This window comes from Trichosurus vulpecula, chromosome 1, assembly GCF_011100635.1.
Source record: "Trichosurus vulpecula isolate mTriVul1 chromosome 1, mTriVul1.pri, whole genome shotgun sequence".
NCBI classification, from domain to species: Eukaryota; Metazoa; Chordata; class Mammalia; order Diprotodontia; family Phalangeridae; genus Trichosurus; species Trichosurus vulpecula.
The window spans coordinates 392,710,050-392,728,117 of NC_050573.1; the positions used below are offsets into that span (position 1 = coordinate 392,710,050).

At 35.8% G+C, this 18,068-nt stretch overlaps 1 protein-coding gene across 4 annotated transcripts in view; it reads right to left on the bottom strand.

Annotated features, from left to right (window-relative positions):
* The window catches only part of ATP8B1 (ATPase phospholipid transporting 8B1), a 134,896-nt gene that overhangs the window by 36,663 nt on the left and 80,165 nt on the right, over positions 1 to 18,068 (bottom strand). For all 4 annotated transcript variants that reach the window (XM_036761138.1, XM_036761131.1, XM_036761153.1 and 1 more), the window contains exons 3-15: positions 17,433 to 17,530; positions 15,829 to 15,942; positions 14,647 to 14,745; positions 14,464 to 14,525; positions 11,994 to 12,066; positions 11,813 to 11,883; positions 8,368 to 8,450; positions 8,073 to 8,231; positions 7,821 to 7,909; positions 6,316 to 6,506; positions 3,621 to 3,829; positions 2,534 to 2,577; positions 2,156 to 2,312 (exon numbers count right to left, since the gene is read on the bottom strand). In XM_036761138.1, coding sequence (XP_036617033.1) covers positions 2,156 to 2,312; positions 2,534 to 2,577; positions 3,621 to 3,829; positions 6,316 to 6,506; positions 7,821 to 7,909; positions 8,073 to 8,231; positions 8,368 to 8,450; positions 11,813 to 11,883; positions 11,994 to 12,066; positions 14,464 to 14,525; positions 14,647 to 14,745; positions 15,829 to 15,942; positions 17,433 to 17,530 — 1,449 coding nt within the window. The remainder of the gene's footprint in view (positions 1 to 2,155; positions 2,313 to 2,533; positions 2,578 to 3,620; positions 3,830 to 6,315; positions 6,507 to 7,820; positions 7,910 to 8,072; positions 8,232 to 8,367; positions 8,451 to 11,812; positions 11,884 to 11,993; positions 12,067 to 14,463; positions 14,526 to 14,646; positions 14,746 to 15,828; positions 15,943 to 17,432; positions 17,531 to 18,068) is intronic.

An 18,068-nucleotide genomic window follows, 5' to 3' on the forward strand; every position in this document is an offset into this window, starting at 1 on the left:
GAGGCAACAGGGAAGGTTTTCTGGAAGAGATGGCACCAGATTTTGATCTTGAAGAAAGGGAAGAATTTTAATAGGTGGTTATGTGAGGAGAAATCATTGCAAGAATAGAAGATAACAAGCAAAAAGGCACTTAGCACAGTGCCTCACATGTAGCAGATGTTTAATAAATACTAAGTAACTGACTGATATGGCAGTTAGGATAATGAATAGCCAGGCTTGTCTGAAATGTAGAATGCTGGAAGGTATTTAGTATTTGTCGAGGTTGGAAAGATAGAGTAAGGATTGCTATACTCAGATTCGTACTACAGAAAGGTGATTCTAATTGCAATGTGAAAGATAGAATGAGGTATGGAGAGTTAAGAGATAAGATAACTAGCAGTATTGTTCAGAGAGAATTGATAAGGGCCAGAATTAAGGAAGTAACACTAAAAACAGAAATGACAGGTCAGAGATACTGTGAAGGCAAACGGGATTTTCTAGATTATAGAATGTGGGGACCCAGGTAGAATCAAGAGTCAATGATCATAAGATCATCAACTAGGAGCTGGAAAGAGTCTTAGAAATGGTCTTCTCAATTTCTGACTAGCTGATTAAATATATGTTATGACCCCACCCCACTTCTGGAGATCCCTGACCTAGTCCAAACCCTCAGTTTATAGCTCAGGAAACTGAAGCCGGCAGAGGTCAAGTGATCTGCCCAAGGTCACAAGGTAGTAAAAGGAAGAGTTAATATTTGAACTCAGGTTTGCTGACTCCAAATCCAGTGCTCTTTCCATTATGCCCCCCAGGTTTTTTCAGCTTTACAGTGTGGTTGTATCAGTCAACAGAAACAGGAAATTAAAAAATTACAGAATTTGGATGAAAATAGTGAGTTCATTCTAGAAATGCTGAGTTTGAAATGAGAGAAAAATCCTATTACTATCTATTCAGGCTTCTAATTTCACTATGCAAAGTCCCTAGGACAGGAGTGGGGAACCTATAGCCTTAAGGCCACATGTAGCCTTCTAGGTCCTTGGTGCAGTCTTTTGACAGAGTCCAAATTTTATAGAACAAATCCTTTTATTAAGGGGATTTGTTCTATGAAGTTTGGATTCAGTGAAAGGGCCCCACTTGAGGACCTAGAGGGTCATGTGTGTCCTGGAGGCTGCAGGTTCCCCACCCTTGCCCTAGGGAATTTAGTGTAAAATATGGGAAAGACCTCCACCCTCATCCTTACAGAATTGTGCACTTCCTTTGAGAATGAATCATAACCACCAAAGAGGAAACTCCACATAGGTGGTTTTTGTGTGTGGGTTTTTAAAGTATCATCAATTATTCAAAGCCAGGTGGCTTTATGACATTGTACTTTGTCCTTATTCTGTGAGGAGATGCCCAGTCAAACACACTTTAACCTCTCCTTCTCTGACTGTACCATTCCCCACCAGGATCTCTGATAAACCTTCTCCATTTCTCCACCTCAATTTGAACTCTGAAAGCAGTTTTTATTAGACTCCTTAAATTCATCATTTGAGAATGGTTTTCTTTGGAATTCATGGAATGATACCACACCCAGTTGCTATTTATTTAGCATTTAAACTTACTTCTTTTCACAGGATTGATGACCTATTGCAGATAAATGATTTCAGTGACAAGTAAACACTGAAGTGTTTTTGTTGGCTATATTGATTAAAGCACGAAAGTGAGAATATTTTACAAATAAACACAGCTTACGCCTGAGCACAAAGAGGCAAGGGGACTGGTTTTGCTCCTTTCCTCACACCAGGACTCTATATTATCATGTCCATAATAGGATTTCAAATGGCTACCATTTGTCAATGATGGATAATTTTAAGAGTACATTTTAAATTTCCTAATGTGATCTTAGACAACCAGTAGTCATAACTCTAAAATAGTCCTTAAATGTAACCTTATTTAGAAATGAAGGTTTGAAGAAAAGGGTAGATTTTAAACTCAAAGATTTCAATCCTATATTTCTTGGAATCCTTTAGATCTTACAGAGAGAGTAAGAGCTCAATCATTATTTTTGATTACTTAATCTCTTGAGAAACTTGCTGTGTATGACATTTATATGCATTTAAATCTTCAATATGAGGTCTACAGAGTAGATAATAAATTTTCAGGCTCTTTTTTTTATACCAGTGAAATGCTTACTTACCATCACTCCTATCCACCATGACAGTGTGGCAAATTGCAAGCAAAAAGAAGAATTGTCGAACTTCAGATTCTTTCCCTGACTGGATTTGTTCAATTAAATAATGGTCATAAAACACAAGCTTTCCATCTGCATATGTATTCCAACTAAAATCGACTTCCTGGGGAGAGGGAAGAAAAAATGCTGAATATGAAAATGCCAGTCTAAGAGCTTCAATGAAGCTTAAATTTTCATTCTGAGTTACTTTTATTTTTGCCTAGAAAACAATCATTGTGTAATTTAAATGTATTTTTAAACACACAGAAATATTGACAAGCTAACATTTGTTTGCAAGCAAAATGTCACCAACAAACAATTCTTAAAGAAAGTGAAAGAACTCACATCCATCCTGCTGTGGGGATGCTGGGATGCATCCCGGTGGTCCCCTGAAATAAAAGCAAGTATTAAAATCACAAGGTAAATAGGCACTTGTGTGCAATATATATACATACATATATACACACACACATACACACACACATATATATACACACATATATATATATACACATGCATATATATATGCGCACACACACACACACACACACACACACATATATATAATTTTCCCCCATTTTTTATCATGTGATTTATATATGTTTTATGGTTTTGTTAGAATTTATGTGTTCTATTTCTTCTTATAACCATCTTGAAGGATCACAATTTTTTTTCTATAACATCACAAGACTTTGTTCAGTCTAATGGGTTGGCCACAGAAAGCAATATAGTATAACAGAAATAACACTAGTCTGTGAGACTGGACACAGAGGTCGTAAGCGTCTCAGCTTTGTTTACTCATTATCTGTGCACCTTTGGGCAAATCGTTGACTTTTTTTTTCATTTTAGTTTACTTATCTGTAAAATAGGAATACCTGTTCTACTTACTTTTCAGGATTACTGAGTTGTATAAAAGTGCTTTGAAAAGTTTAAACCCATGTGTAAACTTGGAGTATCATGTGTTATATTATTAACTAAACTCAACTACCTGCTTATTCCTTGTACCTGCCAGTGAGTGGCATCATATTCCTGGGTGGGTGCTGAAACTCAGAGCAAGAAAGAGATTATAGTACTATCAAGTTCCCTCTTACCTCTTATTTTACTCTGTATAGAAGCATGTAGGTGGTCCAGTGTGCAAGAGCACTAGTCTTGCAATCTGGAAGATCTGAGTTCAAATCTGGCCTAAGATGCTTACTGTGAGACACAGGCAAGTCACTTACCCCCTTTCAGCCTCAATTCCCTCACTTGTAAAGTGACAATAATAAGCAGGGTTGTTGTGACGATTGAATGAGAGATAAGATGCCATAGCACTTTGTGAAACTTAAAATGCTACCTAAATGCCAGTTATTATTATATATTTCCAGTGCTGCCTAGAGCTCTATCCACAATACATAATCCACAAATGTTCAGTGAAATAATGGCTAATACTTACCATATATTTGTCCATTTATACAGCACTTTTTAAATGTCATAATATTCTGGGTTAATGTTCCTGTCTTATCAGAAAAAATGTAATGAATCTGTCCAAGCTGTTCATTGAGCGTGGTTGTTCTAGCTTTTGCTGGTGTGTCCTTCTCAGAATAATACATTTGTAGGTCCCAGTTTATGAAATAACTCTGTCCAAGACGAATGATTTCAACACTAGAAAGAAAGAAATAACATTTGTTGGATTGCTCAAATACAAACTGCACACATTGAGTTTTCTTCTTTCCTTTCTATCTCCATAGCATCACATCCATTGGTTTCTTTCTTTCTATTCACACAGGGGTCAGCCTGGTTCATGCTTTCATCTCCTCTTCTATGGTCTTCTTGCTACTCTCCATATTTAGTACTCTATCTTTCATCTTGGTGGAAGTGAGTTAGTTGGCTGTCCCAACACCTGGCATAGATTCTTTCCTCACCTCTGTCTCCCTAAATCTCTTATTTCTTCTAAAACTCAGCTCAAACACCCTCTTCTTTATCAAACTTCTCTGATCACCTACTTGCTAATATTACCCTGATTACCTTAATTTGTTTTATATATTTGTATGTATCATATATATATACACATACACAATATATGTACATATACACACACATTATATATACATATATTATATATACATATATATTATATATATATATGTTTATATATATATATGTTTATATATATAATATGTTTATATATATATATGTTGTCTCCCCATTAGAATGCAAGGACAGAAATTTCTTTGTATCACCAGCACTTGGCATGTGTGTGGGGGGCATAAAAAGTGCTTTTAAAAAAAACGGTTATTGATAGGATGGTATAGGTACATAGTTTCCCCTAGTAGACTGCAGACTCTTTGAGGATGGGAACTGTTTCATTTTTCCTTTGTATCAGTAGCATCAATCATATTGTCTGGCATATAGTATGCACTCAACAGATTCTTTTTGATTGACTGATTAGCTATAGGGCAATAACTTTCATTTTCCTCTTAGTGTCACATACATTCAACCAAGAAATGCCATCACCACAGTATTACTGGAAGGGCTGACAATCTCTGCTCCTTCTTCCTTCCCTCAAACTGCATCTAAGACAATTTATCTTGGATAAGCCACTTCTCAACTCAAATGGGCTGAGCAAAGTAGAGCTGATCATATCACAGAGCAGCAGTGTAAAAGCCTTGGGATAAGTAAGGACTAAACTATGATTTATGAGCTGAAAAGGAAAGTTCCTTCAAAAACTAGTGTCACCAAGGTTAAAATATCTGAAATAAAAGACAGTAAGGGAATTTTAAAATGGTTTACAGAGTCTAGAATTTTAAGTACATCTTGGATAGGAACAAGAAAGCATTCAGAACCATCAGAGGTTAGGAAAAAGATGACTAAAATTGCTGAGAAAGAAGCAAAAATTAATTTCAGAAAAATAGAAAACTCATATATTCTCATAAGGTGAACATTTCGTAGGATTCATTCTCTCTCTTTCTCTGTGTGTCTCTATCTCTTTCTCTCTCTCTGTCTCTCTCACCAAATCCTGTGCATACCCATTTTGTTTCTGCAATTTGTACTATGCCATATGCCCCAGGCCGTGATTTTTTTTAGAGGACTGTGTTCTATCTGTCTCCCTTAGTGCTTACCATGGTGTGCTCTGCACCAGTAGGCAATTAATAAATACTGTTGAATTTAATGTATCTGCAGTACTTACTACACAAAGCCATAAAAAATGTAGACAAATATCTTCCCAAACAATCACACCAGAGATGAATTTAGATTTCCCACGATACAGAAACCTGATTCAGAGCTTTATTTCATATTAAAAGGATGACTGTAATTACATACGGTAAAATATAAAACAAGACAAATATCATCACATCTAATTAAAAAGCACTATGCCTATCTGTCCCTGGACTATTTGTTATTTCAATTCAATAAACATTTTTTAATTTTTAATATTTTTAATTTTTATATGCCAGGCACTATAGTAAACATTAGGAATCTATGCTCTAAGTAGAAAAGTGTAAACCCAAGGCACAATAAGACCCTGCCCAAAAGCATTAAATACAAACCTAACATAAAGAGGGAATTTTGGAAATAAGAAAAACAAAACAAGAAAATCACCAAAGGAAGGCAATGATTATTTCAGAGGCATGAGATATTTTGTAGTTTCTTAAGGCATGCGAGGAAAAAAATCATTTGCTTAACACTACATCAAAAGGTGGGAAAAGAGGCAGTAAATATTTGTCAAAGTGAAAAAGGAGCTACAAACGTGAGAAACAACAAGGAGTGGAAAGGTCATCCCCACCATAAAGCTCTTACAAAGCCATGGTTAAGAGAGCTGTGCTTCAGAATAGTATGTGTCTAGGAACCTGGTACAAGAGCAGGAGACACTAGAAAGTTTCAGTGAGGGACGAAGAAAAACACCTCCCCTCCCCCCCGCAAAAGAGGTAAGAAATGCAACCTTCTCACCCAACACTGATTTCAGTTCCTAAGCCTGATTATGAATATACTTCAAAGCTCCACATATTGGGGGATTTTTCATAGAGGAAAAAATGTTTTTTCTACGTCATGAGAGAGCACAAGTAAATTAGTATAAATGCCCATTTAATAATAAGTTGCATAGCTTCTCATTAAGCGTAAAGCAAGAAACAAAAAGGAGAATTCATTACCTGACATAGAGGGAGATGGGTACCATGGTGTTCAGGATAATGATGTAGCCCCAGAAATTAAGGAATCCACGATATGAAGGTGTTTCATCTTCTCCATCATACAGGTACCAAGAATAATTACCAACCTGTGCTACCCAGTAAGCATGTCCAATAGCTAGACCAGCAGAAAGGAGTATAAGGACAACAAAAATCTAGAAAGTGAAACATGTTTACACGTATTACTTGGATCTTCCTTTGACCAAGAGTGGGTCCAAGCTAGATTCCTAGTCCTGTCTACTCAAAAAGCTTTGCTTATTTCTTTATTTATAAATGTTTGAAATAAAAATAAGCAAAACAGTACTAGAATACTTTCCTTTAAGATTTTACTTGGTTTCTTTAAACGATTACTAATAGTATCTGATTTGCAATGCCACCGCCAAAAAAATTGTCTGCAAAAATAATTAACAAAACTCTTGCTGTTGATCAGTTGTTTAGGCATGTTTGACTCTTTGTGACCCTGTGGACCACACTGTTCATGGGATTTTCTTGGCAAAGATACTGAAATGGTTTGCCATTTTCCTCTCCAGTGGATTAAGGCAAACAGAGGTTAAATGAGGTCACATTTGAACTCAGGCCTTCTTGATTCCAGGCCCAGCATTCTAACCACCGAGCCATATAGATGCCCCTATAAATAAAATTTTACTGAAATATAATTCTGCATTAATAGAAGTGACCCTAGATTCTCAAAAGCTGTACCCGTGAGGCATAAACTCTTCCCAATCTGGAAAGGTTTGGTGGATAGGGCATCTAGATAGTATAGAGAATAGAGCTCTGGGCCTAGAGTCAGGCAGACCTGATTTCAAAGCCAGCCTCATATATTTACTAGTTGTGTGACTCTGAGTAAGTCACTTCTCCTCTATCTACCCCACTATCTTCAGCTGTAAAATGGGGATAATAATAACATCTACTTCCCAGGGTTGTTGTGAGGATTAAATGAGCCAGTTTGGTAAAGTGCCTAATTAGCATAGTACCTGGTACGTCCTAGGTGCTACAGAAATGTTAGCTATCATTAATTAAAGGTCCAATATTGTCTGTACTGAGTTTAGACAGGCTCCTAACAAGGAGGTTGGTCAACACGTAATGAATGTTTTTGGCCATGGCAACTCAGGAAGACTATCTACTAACATGTACAGGTTGGATCATGAAATAGGGTGAACTCCATACTGATCATATCACAGAGCTTCTTCTCCAAAGAATCATATGTTGAGAATTAAAGGAATCTTTGAGGTTATCAAGCCCAATCCCCTCATTTTGTAGATAAGGAAACTGGAGTTGAGAGGTGAAGTTAACCGCTCTGAGCTCACCCTGATAGCAAGCAGCAGAGATGGAGCATGAGACCAAAGTCCTCTGATCCCAAACCCAAAGATCTTTCCATTGTCCTTCACTGATTATTGGAGCTAATATTGTTTTTAAAATTACTAGTGTAACAGGTTAGCTTTTTGTGCAGTAAAATAAAAATATTTTACCGTGTAAACCATGTAGTTCATCAAGTCATCAATTTTAGTCCTTTTAAACCTTGACTTTCCACTGTTTTTCATGATTTTGGTGTCAGCTCCTAAAAAAGACACCATAATTCAATGTGGTCAAAATATGAAAAATAGCAATTATATATGTGTTCAATCTTGTGTTTCTGATGTTGAACAGGCAGGGAGGAAATACCTTGTGCTTCATTTCTATTATTCACTTCAGGCTATAAATGACACGAAAAAATAAAGTACCTGCAAAAATGACCAAGCCATGGCAGAAATCAGTATTTCTAATCACACAGCCACGCAGTAAAATTTTATCTGCATCCAAAGAGTAACTTGTGTTCCTCCAGAATAGTGTTCCTGTAAACTTATCTAGTCGATTATTTGGTTCTTCACATTCAACGAAACCTAGATTGAAAAGAAAAATTTCAACCTATGTGAATGCTTAAACGTAGCATTTCATAGGAAATTTACTATTTTTAAAAATTTTAGAAATAGAAATTATCTATCAACATTGCAGCCAGAAGAGCTATTTTGTACAAACCATCAAATGCTGCCAATGCACTCTCTTTTTGGAGATATCGATCTGTTACTTCAAGTGACATTTTGAACTTTAAATTTGTTTCTCTAGAGGAAAAAGTCAAAACAAAAAAAAATTCATTGGATTAACTTCCCTCATGAAGGAAAACAGCAGTAAAAATTATTTAAAACCTTACATTATTTCATTACTTAGTCATATTCTTTCTATATTAAGAATCAGTAATCAGTGTTCTAACTGGCAGGTTTCCAGTGGCTCACATGGTTATGTACTCTAGGTCTGGTCCTGTTTTCTTTTTTTTTTTTTTCATTTAGAGATTTTTAATTTTTAGTTTACAGCACTCAGTTCTACATAATTTTGAGTTTCAGATTTTCTCCCCCACCCCGCCCCAGGATGGCATGGAATCCAATATATCTTCTATGTATAACTTCACATTGAACTTATTTACATACTAGTCAAATTGTGAAGAAGAATTATGACCAATGGAATAAATCATGAAAAAGAAGAAATAGAACCAAAAAAACCCCAAAAACAAAAACAACAGAGAGAAAAAAAGGGAAAAAAAGGCAAGCATAAAGTGTGCCTCAATCTGCATTCATACTTCATAGTTCTTTCTCTGGATGTAGATAGCATTCTACATCGTAAGTCCTTTGGAGTGGTCCTATTTTCTAATTCCAATTTTAATTGGAAGCTTTGGAGAGGGGAGAAATAAGTGGTTCACTGAACTGGAGCCAAATCTTTGGCATACTAAATACCTGATTCCCTTTGTAAATAGCTTTCTCTGGGCTAGTATATGGATAAACATTTGAACATTTCAAACTATTAACTCCCTAGACTCACCAGTTAGTCAACTGCAACTTTCTCTCTACCACCTACCTGCTTGGTTAATGATGGCTGCTGTTTCTCCTATTTGTCCCAAACTCTGAGTATACCTTCGTAAACTAAACTCTTAATATTTTGCCACACTCATTAGGTATATAATTGGGATGGGGCTTGTTTGGCTCCCTATTCAAAAATGAAATTCAGTTATTTCTTATCATCATTAGAAATTAAATAATTTTCTTTTTGGCCCACTTGACCTGAGAAGGTAAGAGTATATCTGTCAACCATGAAACTTCACATTTACACCAAACCAAAATATGATACATTTTGAAAGCTTGGAAGGGCACTAAAAACACACAACTTTGCAATGAAATATGCTTTTTACCTTCTAGCAACACCCCTCATTCAGGATTTTATTTCATAGTTTCCACAAATATTAGCTCATTTAGTTCTGCCTATTAGGCAGGTGGCTAATTGGCCTTAACATAGTCTAACAGGAAGGTCATGAGAATTTTTTTATGTTTTATAAGTAGCAGTAGTATCTTTTTCAAAAGATTTCTACTCAATTACTAAGAACTGAAATTATTCACATATGTTATTTCATTTGATCCTCCAAATGACCTTCTGAGATAGACAAGACGGGATCACAGAATCACAGAATTTAATATTGGAAGGGACCTCATTACTGCAATCCACACCTGAAAGAAATCTCCACTGTAATGTCTTGGCAAGTGGTCTTTCAGCCTCTGCTTGAAGAAAAATTTCCAAGGAGGAGGAACCCAACATAAAGTATTACTTTACAAATAATTTTTAAAAATGAGATAAGTTTACAGAGTGAGCTGGACAGGTCACCTCAGCCTCTCCCACGTTCGGGGAGTGCCTCTATATAGAATATGCACTACAGAAAACAGACAGAAAAAAAAATGAGCATTTGTTACAGAGCCTGCTTGGCAGCAGCTCATTCCATTTCTGCACAGCTATAAATGTTAGAATATTTTTCCTGTCACCTATGCTGAAGTGGCCCCTCTACACCTCCCACCCATTGCTCCTGGTTCTGCCCTTTGAGGTGAAACAGAACAAGTGGAATTCTTCTTTCATCTGTCAGCCCTTCAAATACTTGAAGTCAGCTTATCATGTCCTCCCTGAGCCTTCTCTTTTCCAGACTATAAATCCCTAGTTCCTTCAATTGATTTCTATTTGACATGGACTCAAGGCCTTTCATCATCCTGGTTACCAGGAGGGCAAGACACAATAGTGAGAAATAATTTTAGCTACACAGATATCTGCTAGGACTCTTTGCTGCTAAAGGTAGGTCAGCTAGGAAATTCCTGGCTTTCCTTAATAACTGTTTCTTCCTTAAAAAGCAAAGGAAGCAATAAATAGAAATTATAGTGTGGATCTCATTCAAATGTATAAAGAATATCTTCTATTGTGTAAATAAGTTTAATGCGAAGGTTTATGTAGAATCTATATTGGACTGCATCCTGTCTTGGGGGGAAGAGGGAGGAGAGGGAAGGGAAGGGAAGAAAATTTGAAACTCAAGAATATGTAAAACTAAGTGTTGTAAACTAAAAATAAAAAAATCTAATTAAAAAAAAGAATATGTTGTTGTTGTTGATAGAAAAATGACCAGAGCCTTGAGAGGAACTGGTCATAGGATGATAGATAAGGAGGAGATTGCCACATATACTCTAGGATTTTGGGTTTCAGATTTCAGAGAAAGTATCCCGATGCCTGAGGGCCTAGAGGGAAAATTAACTCAAGAGGGATAGTATATTCTCAAAAATGAAATTTTGATAACAACATAAACTATCTCACTAAGAAAAAGGGTTTTTGGGGGCAGGAGAGAGGTTCTGGACCTGTGATTTCATTTATATAAAGCACTCCCATTAAACAATGTTATCTACCTATGTAAATCAGCAACTTGTCTATAATTTTTAGTCTTGAAAGAGTAGCCTTGGACATTGAGAGGTTATGTGACAATCCAGAAACACACAACTAGTATATATCAGAAGCAGGGATTGAACTCAGATCTTCTTGACTCCAAGGATGGTCCTCTGTTCATGATACCCTCTCAACTTAAGAGTTAGAAAAACAAGTGAGGTTATAGGTCTACATTTGCCAAGGTGAAAGTCACATCGAGGCAAAAATTGGTTCAATATACAAGAAAAATTATTAATAATTTAACAGTTTGAAAGTGGAATGGGCTGTCTTAGAAGTCGATTCCTTATACCTGGATGTCTACAAGAGGAAGCCAAACAACTAACTGTTGAAGATGTTGTTTGGGCTATTCCTGTTTAGGTAATAGGGGCTAGATTAGAAGATAGCTGAGGTCCAATCCAGTTACAGAATTCTATGATTCTGACCTTAGTTTAGAGATGAAGCAATTGAAGATTGGAAAGATGAAGCAAATTGGCCAAGTTTCCATTGCTAGAAAGTGGCAAAACTGGAACTCAAATCTAGATCTTTCAACTCCGTGTTCAAGATCCATTTCAATACACATGACACTCTTGGAACAGGTGACTTCAATATACACATGTATATGTAAATATAAATGTATATAAATAATGTGCTGTATTTGCACTGCAGTGGCTTAAATGAAATGAACTTTCAAAAGATATATCCTTACCCATCTAATTCAGCAGTTTCTACATAACAGAGGCTGTTTGGTTCTGAGCTGGACAGGAGGAGAATGTCAGCCTATTCAAAACAATAAACACAAGTTAACACGTTAAATATCAAGTGAAACTATACCAAAGGTCACAGATTCAGGCAAATTTGGATGAAATAGAGAAAACTTGTTCACTTACAGGAATGAAGTCATTTTTTTTCAGACGAATGACATCTCCAACTTGAACCTCTTTCCACTTTGCAACTTTGAACCTAAATAGCATTTGAAATATTAACAATTAACAATTTTAAATATTCACGTTACAAAAATTGTGATATTAAAAATATATAGAAGCAACTTGGAATTTATATTGGGAATATCTAGGACTCTGAAACGCATTGGCATTCTATGAATTATGACAGAAAAATTTTCAGTTTTGGACTAAAATATATTTTATTGGTGTCAGAGATACAAAATCATGGAAACAGTATTAGCTTATCTTAAGCTGGCATCTTTAGATTTTGTAACAAAGTGTTAATGAAGGGGCCACAATAAGGGTTGGCTTATGGAATCTCTACACTTTGTTCATGGATTTTTAAGGAGCTACAATTTTTCAGGTTCTATTTCTGTTCTTCCTCCTCCACATTGTCTTAGCAAGTAGACATGCTATTTATTTCCATTCTTTATCCCTCTACAGCCTACTTTATAATATCACTGAACCTACAATCTCATGTCACTTACCACTTTTGTCTAGTGAGCCAGGAGCCATGAGAGATTATATGGAGAGAGAAGAGAGGGCACAGGACAAAGCCTAATCATGATATCAATTATGAGTCAACAACAACAACAAAAAAGAGAAGTAGTGGTCAGACAGATAGGAGGAGAGCCGAGATAAAGTAGCATCACAAAAACCCAGAGGGCAGCAAGTATCCAGGAGAAATGGGTGATCAACAATATTAAATGCTGCAGAGTTCACGAAGGATGAAGAGTAAGAAATGGTTATTGGATTGAATATCTAGATTACTAGTAAATTTGGAGAGAATCGTTTCAGTTGGGTGATAAGGTCAGAATACAAAGCAGATTACAAAGGGAAGAAAATGAGAGGAAAGGAAATACAAATAGAAGTAGTGAGTGTAGACAATTTTTTCTAGAAGTTTGGCTGAGAAAGGGAAGAGAGATGTTGGATGATAGTTAAAAGGATGGTAGGTTCTAGAGAGTTTTTCTCCCTAAGGATGGAGAAGACTTGGGCATGTTTGTAGGCAATAGGGAGAGAGACTGATGATAAGAGATAGCTAAGAGGTAACTGTAGGAGACATTTGCTGGAGAATATTGAAGGGGATAGCCAAAAGGACCTAGATTTGTCAATAAATTTGGAGAGAGTGAACCTCAAAACAGAAGAGTTTGCTGAGAGATGTCAGCAGAGTGAGAGTCTGGAAATAGCAAAGGGGGATCAAGGAATATTCTAAATTAAAATGGCTACTTAACACTTAGATGTTTTAAATCTTGGGTTAGAATTCAGGAGATCTTTAAAACTACAAATGAACAAATCAATTCTTTCATGTTTACCACCTGTTTCTAACTATGTTTCTAATATTCCACTGGAGATATGGAAGAGCAATTCATATTACAGGCAATCCTTGACTTATAAATACTTGACTTATTAACAACTCAAAAATGAACCTTCTCTCTCATAGCTGCTACTGAAGATTCTAACTTCCCTTTTCCTCCAAGGATGAGATGGTAGTCTCAGGGTTAGTGTTTATTTCAAAAGAGTTTCAGTTATATAGGTTAAAAAAAGGTCTTTTGTGGACTAGTCTGCGAACCTCATCATCACTTTTTTAAAAACTTTTTTTTCAATTAACAAACATTTATTTTCTTTTCTCTATTTCTCCCTCCCATTAAAAAAAAAGGAAAAAAACTTCCTGTAGCAAATATGCATAGTTAAACAAAACAATTTTCCATATTGGCCATATCTGAAAATGTACATCTCATTCTGCATATTGAATCCATCACCTCATCGCTACTTGTAACAATTTTCCTGTGGGAAAATCCATTCTGAGCTCTAAATAAATGACTTACAAATATACCTTTCAAACACAATCATTCAAGAACTGTTCTTACTGCTAACATGTAATGCACTGATTTACAACCAGTGGAAAAAGTTGTTGTCTAGACATGTGCTTTTCTACTAATAGGTATCTTCACGTTAACATCTGATACTGTGGAAAGGTAACTCAAAAGACAAAAACATAAAAGCAATGGTTCCTTCCATGTCTTGTTTCACACACACACACGCACGCACGCACGCACGCACACACGCACAAATTGAGGCCATTTTCAAAGGGCTTTCTTTTCTCCCCTCCTAATTTTTTTTTTTTTGGCAGGGGGGAAGGCAGGGCAATTGGGGTTAAGTGACTTGCCCAAGGTCACACAGCTAGTAAATGTGTCAAGTGTCTGAGGCCGGATTTTGAACTCAGGTACTCCTGACTCCAGGGCCGGTGCTCTACTCACTGCGCCACCTAGCTGCCCCATTTTTAAAGCTTTTGCACAAAAACAACCTTACTGGTACATTGGCCATCATTTAATTATCATCAGCCTCCAGCTATATCAAATTTAAATGTTTAGACTATTTTATAGAATAAAAAGAGAGAGAATGATTTTTACAGTACCTGCCATCCTTGATAACTTCACATGTCCTATTGTTTATCTCTTTATCCATTCTATGACGAGCCTCGGGTGGAATAGAAGGAAGGAGGATAAATGATACCTTAATAATCCTAATATTTAAAGTGCTACAAAATCGTAGACTGAAAACATCCAACAGAATTCTTAGCATTAAAAAAAAAACTTACAACATCATCCACAAGATCTTTGATTGCAGTGACGCCCAGCACCAAAAGTAAAGGCAAAAATGTTGTATACCATGCCAGGGTAGATATTTGAGGAATTGCCTTTAAAAAAAAGTGTATTGTAAGATATATAATATTTCTATGAATTCGTTTTTTAAATTTGAAACTTGATTTAAGTAATTGTTCATAACTGAATTCTTGAAGACATGCTGGTAAAAGACTCTTGGTACCCACTATACAAGTTGTCTCAAAAGTCATTACAGTTCTAAGCAAGAATAATAAAAACAATGAATATTATACATCATAATTACACAGGGTGTCCCAAAAGTCTTGGTGCAGTTTTAAGCTATTAAAACTTAAAATTGCATTAAGACTCTTAAGACACCCTGTAAAATAATAACAACAATAATAATCATAAGTTAGCACTTATATACTGCTTTAAAGTCTGAAAAGCATTCTACATATGTTATCTCATTTGAGCCTTACAATAACCCTGTGAGGTCAGTGATATCATTATCCCCGTTTTATAGAGAAGTAAACTAAGAAGGTACAGAGAGTTCAAGTGATTTGTCCAAAGCCACACTGTAAGTGTCTGAAGCTGGATTTGAACTCTGGTTTCTCTGATTCAAAAATCAAGTGCTCTTATCTACTATGCCACCTATCTGGCTCTATTTTATACATACCCCTCCCTCCTCAAATAATAAAAGAGAACTTTATCTCGATCTCCATTTTATCCCTTCCCTCTCTAGCTTATATGATCATTCTGTTGAAGTATCATTTCTTGCTCAGCCCTACTGCCCTCTTTATCTCCTTAAGAAGAATCTTAGTTTCTTGAAGGCAGGAACTATTTTTGTCTATATCTCCAGTGTCCAACCTTGCACATACAGAGTAGGTTCTTAGTAAATGTTTGTTGACTTGAGTTGAACTTTAGGACAACCAGTTTTAACCTTCATATCAGAGAAGCCAGAATTAGAGAGTTGTGCAAATATTTTTTTTTCTTCCCCTTTCTCAATCAGTCAGTAATCATTTGTGCTCCTATGGTGTATGAGGCACTATGGTACCATTCCCTTAAATAAAGAAAAAGTCAAATTCTTGGAGCCATTTATCTTATACCCTTTTACAACTTAAACACTATTGAACAATCATTACTCATAAGAGATTTAAGATATCAAACGGTATTATTACCTGTAAGATAAGAAGGACCAGGAAGTATAAATTGGCAGCCCTCTTGAACTGCTCAAGTAAGTTCATTGGTAAAAAGGTAATTGCATTGTACTTGTAGGTTTTAATTGCATTATTCTAGAAAAAAGAAGAATCATTTTAAGTATTATCACTCATTTGCTACCACCTATGCCTCTCCAAATTTGATATTGACCAGGAATAAAATACTATACAAAAACTATTGACAAAAGTTTAGCTTATTAGCATCATTACTTTAATTCTGACAGTAACATTTACCAGCCAGAATGTGATAGTGGGATTTCTTAAACTTGCTTTAATTCTGTCATGTGCAAAATGACTCCCAGAAAGCTTAAAGTGAGGACTATCATGTAACATAACCTTTAAGATCAAAGACTATAAAATTTTATATTATTGTTATAAATAATTTCTCTTTTGGTCTGAATGGGTAACATTTCATTAGCATAGGGAATTCTTGACAAGGAAATTCTGCCTACCAATGCAATTGCTCTGCAATGTATAGTCTTAGCCCAGGGTAGTAGGAGGTTAAATAACATTCCTGGGTTCACACAGCTAGTGTGTGTCAAAGATAGGACTTGAAACCAGGTATTCTTGACTCCAAGGTGAGCGCTCTATCCACTAAGCCATGTTGCCTTTCATTAGTAACAGTAAAGAGAATAACTACTCATGTCCACACAGTATTTAAAGTTTCAAAAGTGCTTTCTTCACAACAATCTCAAGATATAGCCAGTAATAATCTTACTCATCCTCACTTATCAAATGAGGAAAATGAGGCTTAAGTTGCTTAAGACCACTTAACAAGTAAGTATTGAGGTTGGACTTGAAACTTTGGCCTCCTCGATTTCCAAGTCCTGTACTAACATTACATAGGTAGTATCAAACTTAGGACTAGAATGAATCTTTCCCAGTCTAACGCTCTACTATAACAAACTGCATCATTTCAATGAGATTGAGGGAAGTAATAGTTGTTACAATGTTTAAAAACCCCCTACTAAATACCGAAATTCATCACTAGGGAAAAAATAATAGAAATAGATATATCTACTACCACTAGATATATCTACTACTATTACATAACTACTCAATGAAAATATTTTTCAAACTGTACATGATAATCAAACACAAATTTTACATTTTTTATTATCAATGATAATATTTAGCATTTATATAGCACTTTAAAAGATGCAAAGTACTTGACATATATTATCTTATTTGAGCCTTACAACAACCCTACTTCTCTATTTTAGAAAGGAGAAAACCGAGTCTGAAAGAGTTTTTAAGTGATTTGTCCATGGTCAAACAGATAATAAATGTCTGACTTCCTGACTCCCAAGTCCGGTACTTCATCCTTACAGTGTTTTTATAAATCCGTTACCTTCTTGATACAGAAATACAAAGGCAAGGGAGAAATTAACCCACAGAATTTTACCAGTTGATACCCATTTATTTGTTAAGGTAACTAAAAGTGGTAAGAGGAATAAAAATTAACATTCCATAGAACTACAGATGATCACTGTAAAGACTCTTACTATTTGATACTGAACAAACACAGACTTAAAAGACACTTTTGCAAGTTAAAGACAACTTACCGCATATTTACTCTCTTTTAAACAAAAGAACCTCGTGTTCATAAACTGGGGCTGTTCATGGAAGCTCCGATCATTTGCCTTCACTTGCCACGTACAGTCTAAAAAAGGCAGGGGAAAGGGAAGAAACAATGAAACAAAATCTCTCAAAAAACAAATTGTACACAACTACTTTACTTGATTACTCATTTATAGGGCCTTATACAATATGCAGGGCAGCTAGGTGGCGAAGTGGTTAGACTGCCTGGCCTGGAGTCAAGAAGCCTCATCTTCCTGAGTTCAAATCTGGCCTTAGACACTTATTAGCTGTGTGACCCTGGGAAAGTCACTTAACCTTGTTTGCCTCAGTTTCCTCTTCTGTAAAACGAGCTGGAGAAGGAAACGACAAACTACTCCAATACCTTTGCCAAGAAAACCCAAAATGGGCTCACGAAGAGTCTGACACAACTGAAATGACTAAACAAATAGATTTGAATAAATCTCTCAAATATATTGTGGTAACAATAATAGCCAAATTTATATTGTACTCTCAGCTTTGCGGAGCACTTTACATGCAATATTTCATTTAATCTTCACAATAACCCTATGGCGCAGGTGCTGTTATCACTCCTATTTTACTCTTGAGAAAACTAGAGGTCA